The sequence below is a fragment of the Manis pentadactyla genome, chromosome 4, assembly GCF_030020395.1.
Source record: "Manis pentadactyla isolate mManPen7 chromosome 4, mManPen7.hap1, whole genome shotgun sequence".
NCBI classification, from domain to species: Eukaryota; Metazoa; Chordata; class Mammalia; order Pholidota; family Manidae; genus Manis; species Manis pentadactyla.
This window is the reverse complement of record NC_080022.1, coordinates 130,740,664-130,757,296: the sequence shown is the minus strand read 5'-3', so window position 1 is coordinate 130,757,296 and position 16,633 is coordinate 130,740,664. Positions and strand designations below refer to the sequence as shown.

At 51.5% G+C, this 16,633-nt stretch overlaps 1 protein-coding gene across 1 annotated transcript; it reads right to left on the bottom strand.

The window, feature by feature from the left end:
• Positions 1–282: 282 nt before the first annotated feature.
• Positions 283–15,575, bottom strand: PIRT (phosphoinositide interacting regulator of transient receptor potential channels). Its single transcript, XM_036927751.2, has 2 exons — positions 15,462–15,575; positions 283–4,958 (listed from the first exon to the last, which is right to left on the bottom strand). The coding sequence occupies exon 2, from the start codon at positions 4,814–4,816 to the stop codon at positions 4,403–4,405; it is 414 nt and encodes a 137-aa protein (XP_036783646.1). The 5' UTR covers positions 4,817–4,958; positions 15,462–15,575; the 3' UTR covers positions 283–4,402.
• Between the last annotated feature and the right edge of the window lie 1,058 nt (positions 15,576–16,633).

The window sequence follows — 16,633 nt, the reverse complement described above, 5'->3', positions numbered from 1 at the left end:
GCACCCCTTGTGCTCAGCAGCTCAGCTACCTGGGGGAGTGACATGGGCTCTTGACAGCTCCTTTGGTTCTGAGCACTCCGTGGGCAGTGGTCTTGAGCCTCTGGGTTGGGGGAAGGTATGAAGCTGGGCTGTGATGTCATGTGAAGATGGAATAGCCGGTGCCAGCTGGCTCCACCTCCTGCTGTGGGACGAAGGACAGATGTGCTCAGGCCACCTTGCTCCGAGAGTGTCACCTAGTGCTGGAGGTTGGAGACCGCCCATTTCTGCCTCTGACCGCTCACTCTGTGGACACCCCTAGCATGCCGCCTGGCTCAGGGGGCTCAGAACGCGGGGAGAACTGTCCTGGCTGGCAGCTCCTTTTGTCCTCTCCCTCTGGCTCCTGGCCACTTTCCTGGTTGGTGATCTGAGCCCCTGCTTGGTTTGTCTCTCCAGCCTCTCTATGGACCCTTGCGCCACTCCTGCTTTTCCTGCCTTGCGGCCCAGAGCCCACCACGGCTACCCTGGTGCCTTCTGTTGGAGGCCTCTGGAGAGCTGAATGGGGCGGCGGTGATGGTGCAGGCTCTGGAGCTAGACGTCTGATTTTAATCCTAGCTTGGCATCCCTGTGGTTCACTTATCTAGTGTAGAATGAGGATGGTGACAACAGTAGTACCTCAGAATAGGGCTTGGAAAAGGATGAAGTGAGTTAATGCATAAGGGGCTTAGATCAGTGCCCAGCCAGCAGGGAGCACCCAAGAAGTTTTCGTTATTTCAGCCTGCACCCTTCCTCTGCTCTCCGGACACCACTCCAGAATGTGCTCGCCGGCCGCCCTGGTCCTCTCTCCTCCTGCCTGCTTCTCACGGGCCTCCCTCACCATGCAAAGCCCAGAGCTCCCTGCTGGTGTTGCCCAGAAGCTTCACCAGGTTCCCACTCAGATGGCTCCCTTTCCCACATTCACTGTTGGGCATGGCTGGGGCTCCGGGTTTTAGTGTTCCAGAGCCCTCTGGCCTCCAAGGGCTGGAGACAGTGACAGAGGGATGGGCGTGGGACAGGACGGGATGGGCATCAGGACTGGGCAATGCTGCAGGAATTGAAGGAGAAACAAAATACTGCCTGCTTGTCCAGGCCCAGAACCATCCTCTTTTGTTTTCCTTTAAGGACGGAGCAAGCAGAAAGTCAAGGACCTGGCGAGTGGGGAGTCAAGGAGAACAGGGTCAGGATCTAAGACCTAAGAGAAGCAGAAGAGAAGAGGCTGGACCAGGAGAAAGGAAGAGGGGTTCAGAAGGCAGAAGGAGCTAAGCTGCTAACTTCCTGCGCTTGCTTGCCTGAGTTCCTGGGGACATTAACCGGCTCACCGACCCTGGCACACTGATCATTCCAGAAAGTTCTTTTTCCATATCTCTTTTTTGGTCTCAATATGGACCTGTGAGGATGGAGACAGGAGCTTCTGCTCTGTCTGCCCCATCAGCATCTGAACGGAGGGCCATCAGCTCCTATGAGGCACCAGAGGAAATATGCATGAAACCCCCACTGTCCCCTTTCTCTCAGACAGCACGGGCATGTGGTGATGTGGTGGGAGTGCATTTCAGAGGGAAGAATCAGTGCACACAGCCTTGGAGTCCCTGGTGGAACAGAATGAAGACACAGCAGACACTGTTAAATAGAATACAATTCAACATTACATCTACTCCTTTAGGACACAGATGAAATTGAACTCTCCCAAAGAAAATAGCTATGGGCGGGGTAATGTGATCCAGTTAGCCAGACACGGGAATGCTGGTCCTGTCCTCCGATCCACGGGCATGAAAGGAGTCAGGGCAGTGATGCTTTTTCCCAGAAATGTGGTGCTTACCTGGGCTGCATTCTCAGACTAGGTGTATTCACACCTCAGACTTCCATGCAGCGTTGGCCTTTGGGCAAATCTCCTCAGCATCTGCTGACATATTCCTGGGTCCACACTCCTATGGGACATCCCAGTGGAGATAAATGATGCTTGGGGATCTTTCCTCACAGCCCCTTCCTCATTTTTCTTGCTGAGAAACTATCTGGGGCAGAGGGCTTGTGGGCAAGTACTGCAGGAGACTGTGAGGCAAGCACGGACCCTGGACACTGGAGTCATGATGAAGTCCCTAGACTTCATTCCACCAAGACATACAAGGTAGTAGTAGCCACAGGGCCCTTCTCCTAGCTGGGCCCATGGACTGCAGGCTTTGGGCAGATGAAATGAGACAGAGGACATGTGGATTCCCAGCGAAGTAGCTGGGAGTCCATCCCATTTGCTCCATGTAAGAAAGCATTGAGGAATGTGAGTGATTTATAGGGCCCATATTGTACCTGCATTCATGTCAGCAAAGGGACATGATCTGCAATCCCTGCCACTTGAGGCACTAGAGCTACAATTAGTGACATGGCACTTGCAACACTTCCCACATTGGTCCTGACCACCTGTGTGCAGGGGACAGGTGGGCTAAGGGCCCACAACACTGTCTCAGTGAGAGATATGCCATTCAGGGGGAAGCTCAAAGGCCACAGGCTCTCAGAATTTAGGCTCCATAGGTGGGTGAGGCATGTGTTCTCATGTCACAGTACCTGCTTCCATGGAACGCCCCATGACACAGAGGGAACAAGGGGAGGTTGTGACTCTGCATATGGAGCCAACCATGAAGGATGGGGATAGCTGGATGCCTGGTAGACAGGTTGCCACGGTAACCGGGGGGGTGGTCCAGGGGGCTGAGGAGTGCTGGGCATCAGCTCAAGCCAATGGTGATTCTAGTGCAGGATGCCCTCCCTGCACATCTTGTCATCAGATGCTTTCCTCTGGCCTGGCCTAGGGCAGCTGGCCAGCTTTCTCACAGGGATCCCTCCTCTGTCACCTAAGGGCCTCTAGTTGCTACATGGAGCCCCAGGTTTGGAGAGTACTTACCTCCTGGGTGGTCTTTGCTCAGTGGGCTCTCTGGAAACTCCCTTCCAATCTCTGCCTGAGACCCTAGGAGGCCCTCGGTGTACCCCCCTGGAGAAGCTGCACTGAGGCACTTGGGGAAGCAGGTGGGAAGCAGGCCAAGAGAGGGGCTGGAACAGAACATTCGGGAGGCAAGGGAGGTGGCTGTGCAGTTGCCTCCCTGATTTTACTATGTGCCCCCCTCTCCCCCCACAAGCCTTTGCAGAAGCTGTTCCCCCTGCCCAGAATGCTTTTCCTTTCACCTCTGCGCTAGCTCTTATCTTTCCTTCTGTTCTTGGTTTGGATGACACAGGCTCCAGTAATCTCTGTCCTCTCCCAAATCTGGGTGGGCTGCGCCCTCCATGTTCCCACACCGCTTCCCCATTTCCCCCATCAAGTACTCAGCACAGGGTATCAAATGCCTGTTGGCCTGGCTGTCTCTCTCACTTTGGAAAGAAATAGAGAGCAGGGACCTTGTCTGTTGTGCTCCCAACCCAGAGCCTGGCCCAGAGCAGGGCACTCAATACACATTTGCTTGTACAGTGGGTGGGGGCAGGGAGAGCAGAAGTTGGAATTTCTAAAGCAAATTATATCTTTTGAAACCTACAGACCATTCAAATGTGGAATGTGATTTACTTGATTTTGATTCCTGACAGAGGTGAAGGAGAGAACAAGCTGACAGAATCCTCTGCAGGTTTCCATCATGCTGTTTCAGAATTGGGTGTGGAGGCAGGGGTAGGGGGAAAGCTCAGAGGTGAGAATAGTCGAGGAGAGGAGTTAGAAGGTCAAGGGTAAACTGTGACATCCCTCAGCCCCACTGGCTCTGGTGTAAATACAATATATTTGGGAGTTAAACTTCCTCAGCTGGCTGAGGGACATTTCTGGGAGGAATGTGCCTGCTTGGGAAGTATGTCTCCCTGGCTGGCTGCCCTTCACTGTTCACTCTTTGGAATGTTTGATGCTGTGACTCAACTGGTCTCTTGAAATGCAATCCAGTATAGGGCCCACGAAGGGTGCTGGGGCTGGCAAACCCAATGGGTCAGAGCTCAGCCTCCCCTCTCTTCTGCAAAGGACTCCTGCTGGACAGTTTGGATTCCAGAAGGATGAAAATGTGGATTCCAGACATTTGAACATGAGGTTCTTCTGGGGGCACAGCCCACCCCCAGGAATTTCACAGTGTGCATAGCTCTTGCAGAGAGTCAGATGAGTGGCACCTAGCCATGGGAGCAGGGAATAAGGGCCACGAAAGGGGATGGCTGCAGCCAGAATCCGAGGGAAGCGTCAGTAATAACAGGAGACTACATGAGATACAACGTTCCCCCAACTCCTGGGGTGGGGCCCTGAGCTCTCTCTCTCCCACAGGGCCAGGAAGAGGGTTTGCCTGGATCACTTTGATGGCCAACCCCACCACCAAGGAGACGGTCATCACATCTCTTTCTGGTCGAGGTGGCAGGGTAATGGGGAGAACAGAGGATGAGGCTGCCATCAGCGATTCAGGAAGAAGGACTTGAGACTCTGGAAGAAAATTGACTTCTGTCTCTGCTTCTGTTTCTTTTTGATGATGGGCACCCACACCAGCCCACACACGAGTGTCATGAGTCCCAGGGACAAGAAGGCAGGCCCTGTCATCTTCAGGACCTTCAGGAGCTTGTCATCCAGGCTCTGGATGTAGGTGAAGCAGGTGATGACCACACCGAAGAGGAGAATGGCGCCACCCACAGACATGACGATGATGGGCTTGCGGTAGATCTCCCAGTTACTCCTGGGAGCGGCGGTCCAGACGGACTCGCTTCTGGAGCTGATGCACAGGGAGCTGGCCGTCTGGCTGGGTAGAAGGTCCTTGGACTCTGGGGACTTCTCATCGACCTCCAGGGCATTGGGAAGAGCCGCCGTCGCCATGGCTGCTTGGGACTGGGCACCAGGTGTCCACAATGATGAGCAGCAAAGACGAAGCCAAACGAATCCTCCTCATACACCTTTCCTGTTCTCAGCATCCATCTCCAACCTGGCTCTCAGTGGAGGGCAATACAGGGATTTTGTGCTGAAGCCAAAAGGAAAATCAGATGAGATCCACATAAGTAAGATACCACTAAAGTTGGCGTTTTTGTTTTTTCTTATGAGAAATACATATTATAATGTTGGAATCAACTGCTTTTAGTATTTAAAATAGGGAATATAGGTGTCCTTAAAAACAAACAAAAGCTAAATTTACAGAATGACATCTTATTTTCAGGCTCAACCCCATTCTCACTGTGTGATCTTGAGTGAGTTACTTAATGTCTCTGTAGTTCAGCTTTCTTTTCTATAAAATGGGGATAACAGTACTGCTCATCTCAGTTTTCAAAAGGGTTAAATGAGTTATGACAGGTATTGCATTGAAACAGCATCTAGCATATTGCAAGCCCTCCATAAATGGTATCATTTGCCTATTATTGATAACTTTATACTTTCATGTCGCTGATTAGTGATAATTTATCACAGGGTAAGGAAATGCCAGGGTTGAATTTGAGCCCAGTCAGCTCTTGTTCCTAAAACGCCAGGCTGCATCTGGGCTGGAGGAGATCTTTCAGCGCAGCGCGGGGTTTGACGTGCTTTGTCACCTTAGGGCAGGGAAGCTGCAGGTCACTGCTGCCTGCGTTCCTCTGCGGAGCCCCTGCCATCCAGGGGTCGCTTTCCTAAAGCGCATGCACTTTCTCAAGCCTTTTCTCTTTTTCCCTCCTCTGATTAACTGACTTTTGCCCTTTGCTTCCACGCCCTCCCCTCCTCCAGGTGTCCCAGGTTCTGACTCTGATCTCTTCTGTTTCAAATCGGCCCCCTCAGGCCCTGCTCTAATCAGCATTTACTGACATCTGTCCTTGTGGGGGCGGTGGGGCAGATTTCCTTCCACAGCAGGAAGTGTGTTGGGGGAGGTGGTCTATTCATCCCAGTCATCTGGCTTCCCCCTCCCCACCCCAACTAGGGTCGGAGTCAGACCAAAGTATGGAGGGGGCGGGTGCATTTTTGGAAACTCCCAGATGAAAGATAGCTTGGGATAAAGGAGATGGTGTTTGACCTGGTGGGTCCCAAGCCCCAGCACTCTGGGACCTGCCCACTCTTCTTTACCAAGGCGCTACTACACATAGGAGGGTCCTTTGGGGAATGGTCTCTCCTTCAACACGTCCTACAATGTTAATTTCAAGCCTAATCCCCTCGACGTCTTGCAACAGCTCAGGCCTGAACCACCGGATCAGTGCTTGCACCCACTCCAAAGTATAATGTCCCCACTTTGCAGAAGGAGCAGTTACAGGTCCCTGCCCTTTGGCAGGGAGGAAATAGGGATTGTAAATTGTCATGCCTTCGGGATGTAGACGTTCACATTCATATGGACTCATCTGGAAAGAGAACATTTAGATCTCTGCTTCCAAAGACTTCTGAAAACTATGAAGGCTGTGCTTTTGTAAGTATAGGCACACAGGTGTTGGCTTCTCTTTCCATCCTGTGGTGTATTTGCATGAGTGAAGGAGTCCTTGTTAAAGTGGCCTTTTCCTCTGGGGGAAAGAGGGCATCATAAAGCATTTTATGGAATCCTAGCTGGGAAGTTGGTGTTGGTTATTGCAGCCTGATTTCTGATGTGGATGTTTTGATAGGGCAGCCGTTTCCACCACTTTGCAGTGTAGACCCAGGGCAGAAGTGCGTGCCGCCTTCAGACGCTGGAGATGGTGTGACAGGGAAGGACCGGCTCCCCTGGGGTGTGAGGTGGCCACTGTGTTGTGAACAGGGAGTGTGGGACTAGAGGCAGGAACCACCACCAGGGGCAATGGATTTCTGGCCTCTAAGATTGGGGGACTAACCGGGCCTTGTTAGAAGCACCTAACACTTGCCCTTTGGTCCTGCAAGCAGGTCATGCATTTATTCCCATTTTACAATAGCAGAGACCGAGGCCCAGTGAGACGCATGGCGAAAGCCTTCCCCAATTTTGTGTGTGGTAGTGTTGGGATTCAGGCCAAAGTCTTGCGATGCAAGCTCCTTATGCTAGTCCACACTGGTCTGGATGAGTCCCCAGGGTTCTTCATCAGCTAGGACAGTGTGGAGTTTTTTGCTTTGGGGCTTCCTGCAGTAAAGCAACCTCTCTGAATGTGGAATGACGCAGTTAGGTAGTTGTATATGAGTCACTAGACCACAGAGAAATAAGAACACTGCTGGAAATTTTTCATAATGTTACATTCATTTACTTTAAAGGACTATTTTTACTCTACAATTGTGTCCTTCCCTTTTATTTTGGCAATCTTCTCTCTATCTATCATCTGTCCAAATGTTAATGGCCCATGAAATCCCAAACAATGGGGAGCTTTAATTTAGTTGACTTACTTGGGAAGAGGGTTGGGTCCCTGGGATAATGATGGGAAGGCCTGGCTTCATTCTCAAGGCAGTGCCCTAAGAGACCAGGTTCTCCTCCCTCGAGCAAAGGTCAACACTGTTCCCTCTCCCCTTGCCTTCCACACTTAAAGTGTCTGCATGTGACGGGAAGACCCGAGGCTTTGGCATCAGAGGGACCACTGTCTGAACCCACTCTGCCTCATACAAGCTGTGGGGCCTTGGACAGGCTACCTAAGCCCCTGACTACTAGCCCCATATGTAAAATAAGGACCATGGGATATCTGCCTTGGGCTGTGGTGACTACCAAATCTCACAGAACACTACTACACTGAGGGGCACAGGACAGCCGATCAAGAAAGGGCCGTGAGACTTACAATGACTTTTTTCTCAGTCCCTGTGTTCTCGTCTGTAAAGTGAGAAACTGGGCTATGGGACTTCTCCAACTAATTTAGGCATCAAACTTGAATTCTGAGAATACAGGTATCCTGAAAATCACCAATCCAGGGGGCAGTGTGAGTTTTATAACATTGTATTAAAATCCTTAAAAATTCTATTTTTTCCCCCAAACTAGGGTTTCCTGACAGCAGGGGTATTGTCATTTGGGGCCCAATAATTCTTCGTTATAGGGGCTGCCATGTACACTGCAGAATATTTAGTAATATCCGGGCCTCTGCCCTCTAGATGCCAGTAGCAGCCCCCTCCACCCCCATTCAGTCAGGATAACCAAAAAAGTCTCTAGACATTGCCAAGTGTCCCCAGCGGGCAAAGTCAGTCCTGTGTAGGACTGCTGCTGCGGGCCTCCCCCTTCCCCTCCCCCTCCCCCTCCCCCTCCCCCTTCCCCTCCCCCTCCCCCTTCCCCTCCCCCTCCCCCTTCCCCTCCCCCTCCCCCTCCCCCTTCCCCTCCCCCTCCCCCTTCCCCTCCCCCTCCCCCTCCCCCTCCCCCTCCCCCTCTGCCCTTCCCCTCCCCCTCCCCCTCCCCCTCCCCTCCCCTCCCCTCCCCTCCCCTCCCCCTCCCCTCCCCCTTCCCCCTCCCCTCCCTCCTCCCCATCCCCTCTCCCTCCCCTCCCTTCCCTCCTCCCTGTCCCCTCTCCCTCCTCCCCCCTCCTCTCTTCTCCCTCCTCCCGTGCAAACTGCTTCAGCATGGGCAGGGTTTACTCATCCTCCCCTCAGCACACCCCTGGCACTCAGCAGGTGCCCCAAGACTGGGCCATTGCTGCAGCTCCCTGAGGGGCCGGGGAGCACCCAGGGAACTGGGTCCTTGAGCAGAACCCCACTTTCAGGTTTGGGCTCAGTTCCTGGGGGTTCGGTTTGTGTGCCTCAGAGCTCCCTCACCCCTGCAGTGGAGTGACTTGTCCCTGCAAAGCCCAGAACGTGACGTACTTGGCATAAGAGTCTTTGCTGAGGTAATTAAGGCTCTCCGGACGTCAGCACCATAGACTAGTCTAATGACTAGTGTCCTGATCAGAGAAAGGAGAGGAAGATGGACACTCCGAGGGGAAGGCCTCCTGGAGACTGAGAAAGAGGCTGAAGCCAGGCCTCTCCCAGCCAAGAGGCTGGAGGGTTGCCAGCAGCCGCCAGGCATGGAACCGATTGTCCCTCAGAGCCTCCAGAAGGAACCAACTCTCAGACACCTTGATTTGGGACTTCTGTGTTCCATACCGTGAGAGGGTAAACTGTTGGTTTCGGGGACTAAGTCCGTGGTAATTTGCTACAGCAGCCCTAAAAAGCAAACACACTCACCTTCCCTTAATGTCCCCAATACCCCAGAGGTGGACAAAGGCAGAGGCCCTCAGGGTTTGGACCAGTGTGGGAGACAGCAGAAGGTCAGAGGGGGGCCTCCTGGACGAACCACAGATTTGACGGTTGGCTCAGCCCTCGGGGCAGCAGTTTGAGGAGGGGAGTGGGTCCTTCTTTCCTGGAGGCCGCAGCTGGAGTGCCAGGAGGCAGATTTAGAGGGTGGAAGCTTATTGTAGCACATGACTAGGGATGGGCAGGCCACAGGCCAGCTGAGGGAACCACAGTCTGGGACTACACAGCAATGACCAGGAAAGAATGGCCCTAGTGTGAACACGCACGAGTCCCCAAACAGGACACCAAGAGCAGCCAGACACACTTCTATTTCTGTAAAATTCCATTTACATAAAATTCAAAAGCATTCAAGACAATCTATGCTAATCTTCTTAGACAGGATAGAGAAGACAATAATCAAAGTGCTTACCTTTGGTGGGGGCAGTGACTAGAAGGGGCGCAGAATGGAGACTTTCAGGGTGTAATGTTCTGATTCTCCCTCTGGCCACTGGGGTTTCCTGGCTGTGCACTGCTGGAGCTGTATGCTTAGGCTATGCCCACTTTCTGGGTATATGTTAAACACCAAGAAAATGTTTAAACAAAGATAATTAAAAGATACAGCTAAATGCAATATGTTCCTTTTCTTGGAGTCTGACTAGAGCCAAGTATTCAAAGACATTGGGGATAACTGTAGGGAAGTTTGAATTTGGGTCGGATGACACTAAAGATTTAAGATTCGAATCTGGTAAGATTGTGGATACAAAAGGGAATGTCTCTATAGATACAGAGACAACGTACAGGGATGAAGTGTGATGCCATGATTCCCATGAAATCATCAGACTCCACATCAAATATAACAAAATGCTAAAAATTATTAGATCTAGGTGATGGATGTATGGAAGTTCATTATATTACTATCCCTACTTTTATGTATGTTTGGCAATGTTTATAATAAATAAGAAATTGAATATACAGGTGGGCAATGGCCAGACCAGGTATAAAAATAGAACGCTGACCCACAATCTGTAGCAACCAGCTCAGGAAACCATCCTATTATCGACAGTAACCAGCCCAGGAAGCCCCCCTGTAATCCGTAAATCAGACTTTTAGGAAGTTAGACCACTATCTCTAACAACCAGCCCAGCAAGTCAGATAACTGAGGATAATTGATTCTTCAAATTCACCAAAGCAATTCAGTGGGAAAAGGAAAGTCATTTCAACAAACGGTGCTGGAACAGCTGGCTCTTCATATGGAGAATGAAACTTGATCCCACCTCACACTATCAACAAAAAATTAATTTGAGATGGATAATGGACATAACCTGAACATCAAAGCTAAAGCTGTAAAGCTTTTAGGAGAAAATATACACGAACATTTCTGTGACCTGGAGGCAGGCAAAATTTCTTAGACAGGATAGAGAAGACAATAATCAAGAAAGAAAAGAAAATCAATAAATTAGACTCCATTATAACTTAAAACTCCTGCTCATTAAAAGCTCCAGAGAAGAAAATGAAGAAGCAAGCTACGTACTGGGAGGAAACTTTTGCAAAACATGTATCTGCTAAAGGGTTTGTATTGGAATATATAAAGAACTGCTATATCTGATTAATAAAAACAAAAACAGCCCAAATTTAAAAATGGGCAAAAGATTTAAACAGACCACTACAAAGGAAGAAAAGCAAATGAACAAGAATGTTGGTAAATTGTGGAACAACTACAGCTGATGGAACTGTGAAACGGCACAACCACTTTGGAAAACAGGTTTGGTAGTTTCTTACGCAGTTATATGCTTACCCTTTGAGCCAGCAATTCCACACTAAGGATTTGTCCAAGAGAAATAAAAACATATGTCCATGAAAGACTTGTTTAAGGATATTTAGAACAGCCCAAATCAGAAAGCAATCCAAATATCCATGAACAGAAGAAAAGATAAACATATCACTGTACATTCACACAGTGGAATACTACTAAGTGATAAAAAGAAACACACTTCTGATACATACACAGCACACATGAGTCTCATAGACATGCTAGTGAAAGAAGTCAGATATAAAAGACTACATATATAGTATGTTACCATTTATATGACTTTCTAGAACCTTCTAAGAACTAACCTAAGTGATGAAACTTAAACAGTGGTTGGAAGGGTGGGAAGAAACTAACGGATTTTCTGGGGTGGATGTAAATGTTCTATCCTATGGTATTGGTGTGGGTCGCATTGGGGATCTACTGTCCATGAGATACACTAAAATTTGGGCACTCCCATGTGTGTAAATTATACTCAACACACACAAAAATAACTGTAAAGACCTTAATAATAATTGAGTGGGTCAGGGTGGGGAGCAGGTGGAAGTATAGCTACCCCAAGAATGACAGAATGTTGATAATAGTTGAAGCCATGTAATGAAACATGGGGATCTAGAATAGAGGTGTGGGCAGGAAACATGTTATCCTGGAAAACAGGAGTTGTGGGCTGGGATGAGGTGACCCCAGAATAGGGTGGAGATGTGAAAGGGAGATCTGTGTGGTAAGGGAATCACTTGGTTCTGATGGGAGAGACTATGTAACTGGTTCTGAGGAAGGGAAGATTCTGAAAAGAGGAGAAGGTGTTGTTTGGGGAAAATGGGAGCTGGGGACAGGAGGTGGAGATGGGAATGGAGATGGGGATGGAGGTGGGGGTGGATATGGGGATGAAGAGGGAGATGGGGATGGAGGTGGGGGTAGGATGGAGGTGGTGATGGGGATGGGAATGGAGGTGGGGGTGGGGATAGAGATGGGGGTGGAGGTCGGGGTGGGGATGGAGAAGGAGATGGAGATGAATATGGAGGTGGGGAAATAGGGAGAGAAAGGAAGATAGAAAACTTTACCTTTTCCACCTTGTCTCTGGAAAGATACTATCCATTGAAGGAAAACACAGGCTTTCAGGGGGCCAAGGGGCCCTGGACAGGGCAAGGACTGATTGGCTGAATGCGCTTGTCCAGAAGGGAGGGACATGAGCTCAGTCTTGTTAGAGCTGGCCTGCTTATCTACCACGTGTTTGTAACTGTCCACTTACTCGGAGACCTTGTCCACATGCATCTTTTCAGCCTTTGGCTTCTGACCTTGTATTTCCCAGGTTGGTAAACAATGCTCAGCTAACAGTATGCACCAGCGATGGGACAAACACTTCTGAAGCAACTCCCATATGCCAGCCTCTGTGGGACATGGAGTTACAGAAACGACTAAGACCGGCTGCCTCTCCGCAAAGCAGTCTGAGACATGGGCACCTCCTTGCTCAGGGGCGTCTCTGACAGATGAGGCAGAGATGTCTCAAACCAGAGTGTGGAAAATTGGCAGGAAAAATTTGGCATTTCCTCATGCACTCGTAGATTCATCCCCCAGCAGATATTTTGGTGGTACGTGTGGATTATGCAAGCTGCTGACTGTCCACGATAATAAGGACCAAACACTTTTCCCTCCAGGAGATTCCCAAGTGTCTGCAATTGCAATGGACCAGTTCACGGGAACAGCAGGTGCACATGAAACAAGTGAATTATTCCCCTACAGGTGTCCAGGTACACGTCTGTACTTTCAGGACTGGAAGCTCGTCACTGCCGCCCAGACTCCTTGCGGGGTCAGATTTCCTCAACCTCCTCTGCTTTCCAGCAGGCAGCTCAGGGCTTGGCTGAGGCAAGGGGCTCAGGGAGCACTTGGTACATGATTCAGTGGGTAGGGGGGCTGTGGGGGGAGAGGAACTTGGTGGGTTGTTTGTGAAGCAGAGCTTACCCTGCGGATCTGCTTGCTTTCCATTTTCTGCCTGGGGCTATGGTAGGTTAGAACCTGACCAGCACTGCAATATCGAGTTCACCATTCCTGTCCTCTCTCACCCAGTTGTCAACATTCCACTTCTTTCTCAGAGCCAGGTTGGTAGGATGGGGCTGGCTAACGAGGGGGCCACAGAGGCAGCCATGAGGGGCAAGGCAGGATGGGCTGATGGTTCCCCACACCAGCCCCGCCTTGGCCTCCAAGGGGCTGACGCCTTGCCAAGCCCGCGTGCCTTCTGCTGCCTGATGTTCCTGAAGTCCCCGGATACCCTGGGCCACATCTCCTAAGGTGAAGCAGCAGTGTGCTGGGGCTTGGGGGCGAGGAGGGGCACTTGGGCACAACAGCAACCTCCATGTTTCAGACCTGGACGAGGTGCTTGGAGCCATGCTGATGAGTCACTGAGGGACAATTACTACCTCATTTTGGGGGCAAGGAAACTGAGGATCAGAGAGGTTAAGTGACTTCCCCCAAGTTACTTCGCAGGTGAGCAGTGAGCCAGGACCAGAAGGGGTTTTGGAGCCTGTCTGGCTTCTGAGCCTGGTTTTGAGTCTATCGTGATCCTCTTTGGGATGGTCCTGATTTTCTTCTTAAATTGGTGTGACAGTGTGGACAGGGCACTGGATATGGGGCTGGGCAGCGAACAGAACTGCCTTGGGTGAGGGGTTAGGCCGAGCGCTGCTGGAGGGGCTGCAGCTGGGAGCCTGAGCTGGGCCAGTGCAGCAGCAAGAGGTCTGTGACCTGGGGGCACACAAAGTTACACCTCTATCACCCAGTGGAGCATAGAGAGCCTGGTACCTGCCGCTTTCTTCACCTGGAGGGTCCCATCTACCCAGCTCTTCAAGGGAGGCCCTATCATTACCATCCCTGTTTTACAGATAAGGAAACTGAGGCTCAGAGCTGCCTGGCCCCAAATCCTGGTCCTTTATGTACTACACCGAGCTTTCTCAGCATGGAGCCCTACTTGACCCCCTTTCTTCACTGGCCTCCTTGGCATCTGACCACCCCCATCCTGCACATCTTTTCCTTTTAGCTCCCCAGCCCTCCTGGCCCTGTTCTCCTGCAAATGTGCTGAAACACGGTCAATATTAAAAGGTTGCCAGATTTAGCCAATAGAAGGACAAGATGCCCAGTTAAATTTGAATTTCAGATGAACAACGAATGCTTTTGTTGCTTAAGAATGTTCTAAATATTGCACAGGACATACTTATACCAAAAACTTGTTTTGGATATGAGAAATTTGAATTTAACTGGGTATCCTTGTAATATATCTGGCAATCCTAATAGGAGGCCCTGGGGGCTTCGGCCTGGAGTTATCTATCTCTTTCCAAGCTTCTCTCCCACGATAGAAGCTGGGCTATTTTGGGAATTGCAAGGACCAAAAGCAGAGACAGACAGGGGCACACACTGCCTCACAGCTGGGGACCCATCAGGGGATCAGGGTCCTCTGGTGAGAGAAGAGGAGAGGGCAGGCGGCTAAAGGCAAGTGGCAGAAATCGTTTATTCCTGAAAAAGACCCAAGTGTGGGTTTATTTTTGGAAATTCCTGAGGGGGAAGGGCCTTGCTCTCCCCTGGGAGACCCCATCAACACCCCGCACAGCTGTCAATCCCAGTTGTTCCCCTCCTGCAGCAAGATATTCAACGGGTGACCCCTTCGCTCTGATAAGGTGAGTGGGGCCCAGTGCCAGAGCTGGTGAAGTAGAGGCCAGACTGTTTCTGAATACTCTGCTGCTGTCACCAGGCACAGCCACACATCTGTCACCTGTTCACAGCACTTCTAGGAAGGAAAGTTCCCCAAAGGTCACACCTAACCTAGACAGTGTCACTCACCGCCCTCCTCATGCCACATGGCCAACACCCAGGCCCGGTCCAGTAACGCGGTGGAAAAATAGCAGAGGTGGTAATGTCTGCCTTTACTCGGATGTGTCGTTCCATGGCATGTGTTCGCCCTACATGTTTTTGTCCCTGCTTATATGTGCCTGCCTGTCCCCCTTCTGGATGAACCTGCCACTCCCAGTGTCCTGACCCTTGTTTTCCTGGCACCTGCCTAGGACGCCTGCCGCACCTGCAGCAGGGAGGGCTCAGCAGACGCCCAGGTCTGATCCTAGATGCCCTGGAAGACAGTCTGGGTCTGAGGCTCCACCCTCGCACTCTGGGGTCCTGGGTGGCCTTGCACTTCACTGCCCGGCTTTCCGGCTCCTGCCTCTACCCTGGTTTGGGAATGTGGTTCCTACCCAGCCCTTCCTCACTGGCTGCTGAGGGTGAAGGCTCGATGCTCTCCACACAGGGCTGGAGCAGCCCACTGCCCACAGCCTCCCAGGCGCTTATCAGTGGCGGCCCCTCCCACCCAGTGCCACAGGAGGGCCTCCCTGGGCAGTCCCCTCCAGCCCACTGGGGGCTGGTTCACCCCTCCCAAGGCACAGTCCCCATCTCTTCACCTTCCAACTCCAGTTCAGAGACTCAACACACTCTAAAGCAAACTTAAAACCAGCTCCTTCCTCCAGGGAGATAGAAGGAAGAGCAGAGAGGACAGATCCCCTCCTTACTTACTGTCCTCGATGTCCCAGGGGAGGATGGGGTCCTGGGGACCACACACACCTTGCACGGGGAGGAAGCCGGCAATGAGTTTCTGTTCAAGTTCTTCATCCCAGCCAGAGAAAGCCTCCCGGGCCCCAAAGAGGAGCCTGTGTGCAGTGAATCCCAGCCACTGAGCAGGCTCAGAGGGGTGAGCTCACAGGATACAGGCTAATGGGTTAACCCTTTGTGGGCTGCTGGCACACACACTTGTAACCAGGCTGTGTCTCAGCTCTGCTCAGCCACTGTTAGATGAATCTTGTGAAAAATTAATGAAGCTTCTCTGCAGGCTGTCTTCAAGTTTGGGTGGAGACGTGCATTAGGCTGGTTCTCCTGACCCAGGCTTGGAGCCCTGAGCGCCTGGGTGGGTGGCTGGTGGAATAGGCAATGGTGACAGTGCGGTTGTGATGGGCTACCCATGGGCGGACTGTTCAGAGACTCCCCAGCTCTGCCCAGCACAGGCCTTGCCGATGAGATAGGGGGCTGGGTTGGCTCTAGGTGTCAGGGAGTGCGTGTGCAGATTTACTTAGAGCCTCCAGTCCCAAGTCGATGTGGGTGCCCTTGAAGGCTCCCAAGGCCTGTGGGTGGGCAACACATGTGACCAGACGCCAGGAACCCAGCAGAAGGTGGGATGGGCGTGCCGGTCCTCCCTACCCCAGGGGACTGGGGGCACGTGCTCCCCCTTGCTTCTCCTGTCTTGCCCGACTACATCCCTGAGGCTTTTCCTGTTATGGTAAGAGGAGAATGATGAAAACCATTGCAATGGTGGGGAAGGGGCTTCCACCTCTGTAAACGGTCATGAAATTGTGCTCCCAGAGGCGGGTGTGAGGGCTGAGCTGCCCACCCTCAGGATGCCCAGGGGCACCCGGGGGCCAACAAAACTGCCCAAGAGCCTGACAGCTGGACTGGCCCCGCCCTTCTCCTCAAACCTGAGAGCTCGAGAAGCCTTTGTTTCTCGCTGGGTGAGGGAGGGGCCTTGCCACGGGTAACTGGACATGGGCTGGGGGTTCTCTGTGGCCCGTAGGGGAGGCCCTCCCAGGAGAGACCCAGGGAAGCAGAAGGCAAGGGTGGGAGTGAGGTTCACCTGCCTCTGACATCTTGATTTCTGTTTCTGTGAAACGAACAGGAAATTTCCAGCCTGGGAAGGCTCTTAAGAGTTGGTGTGTGATAAATGGCTAGAGACACAGCCAGTTATG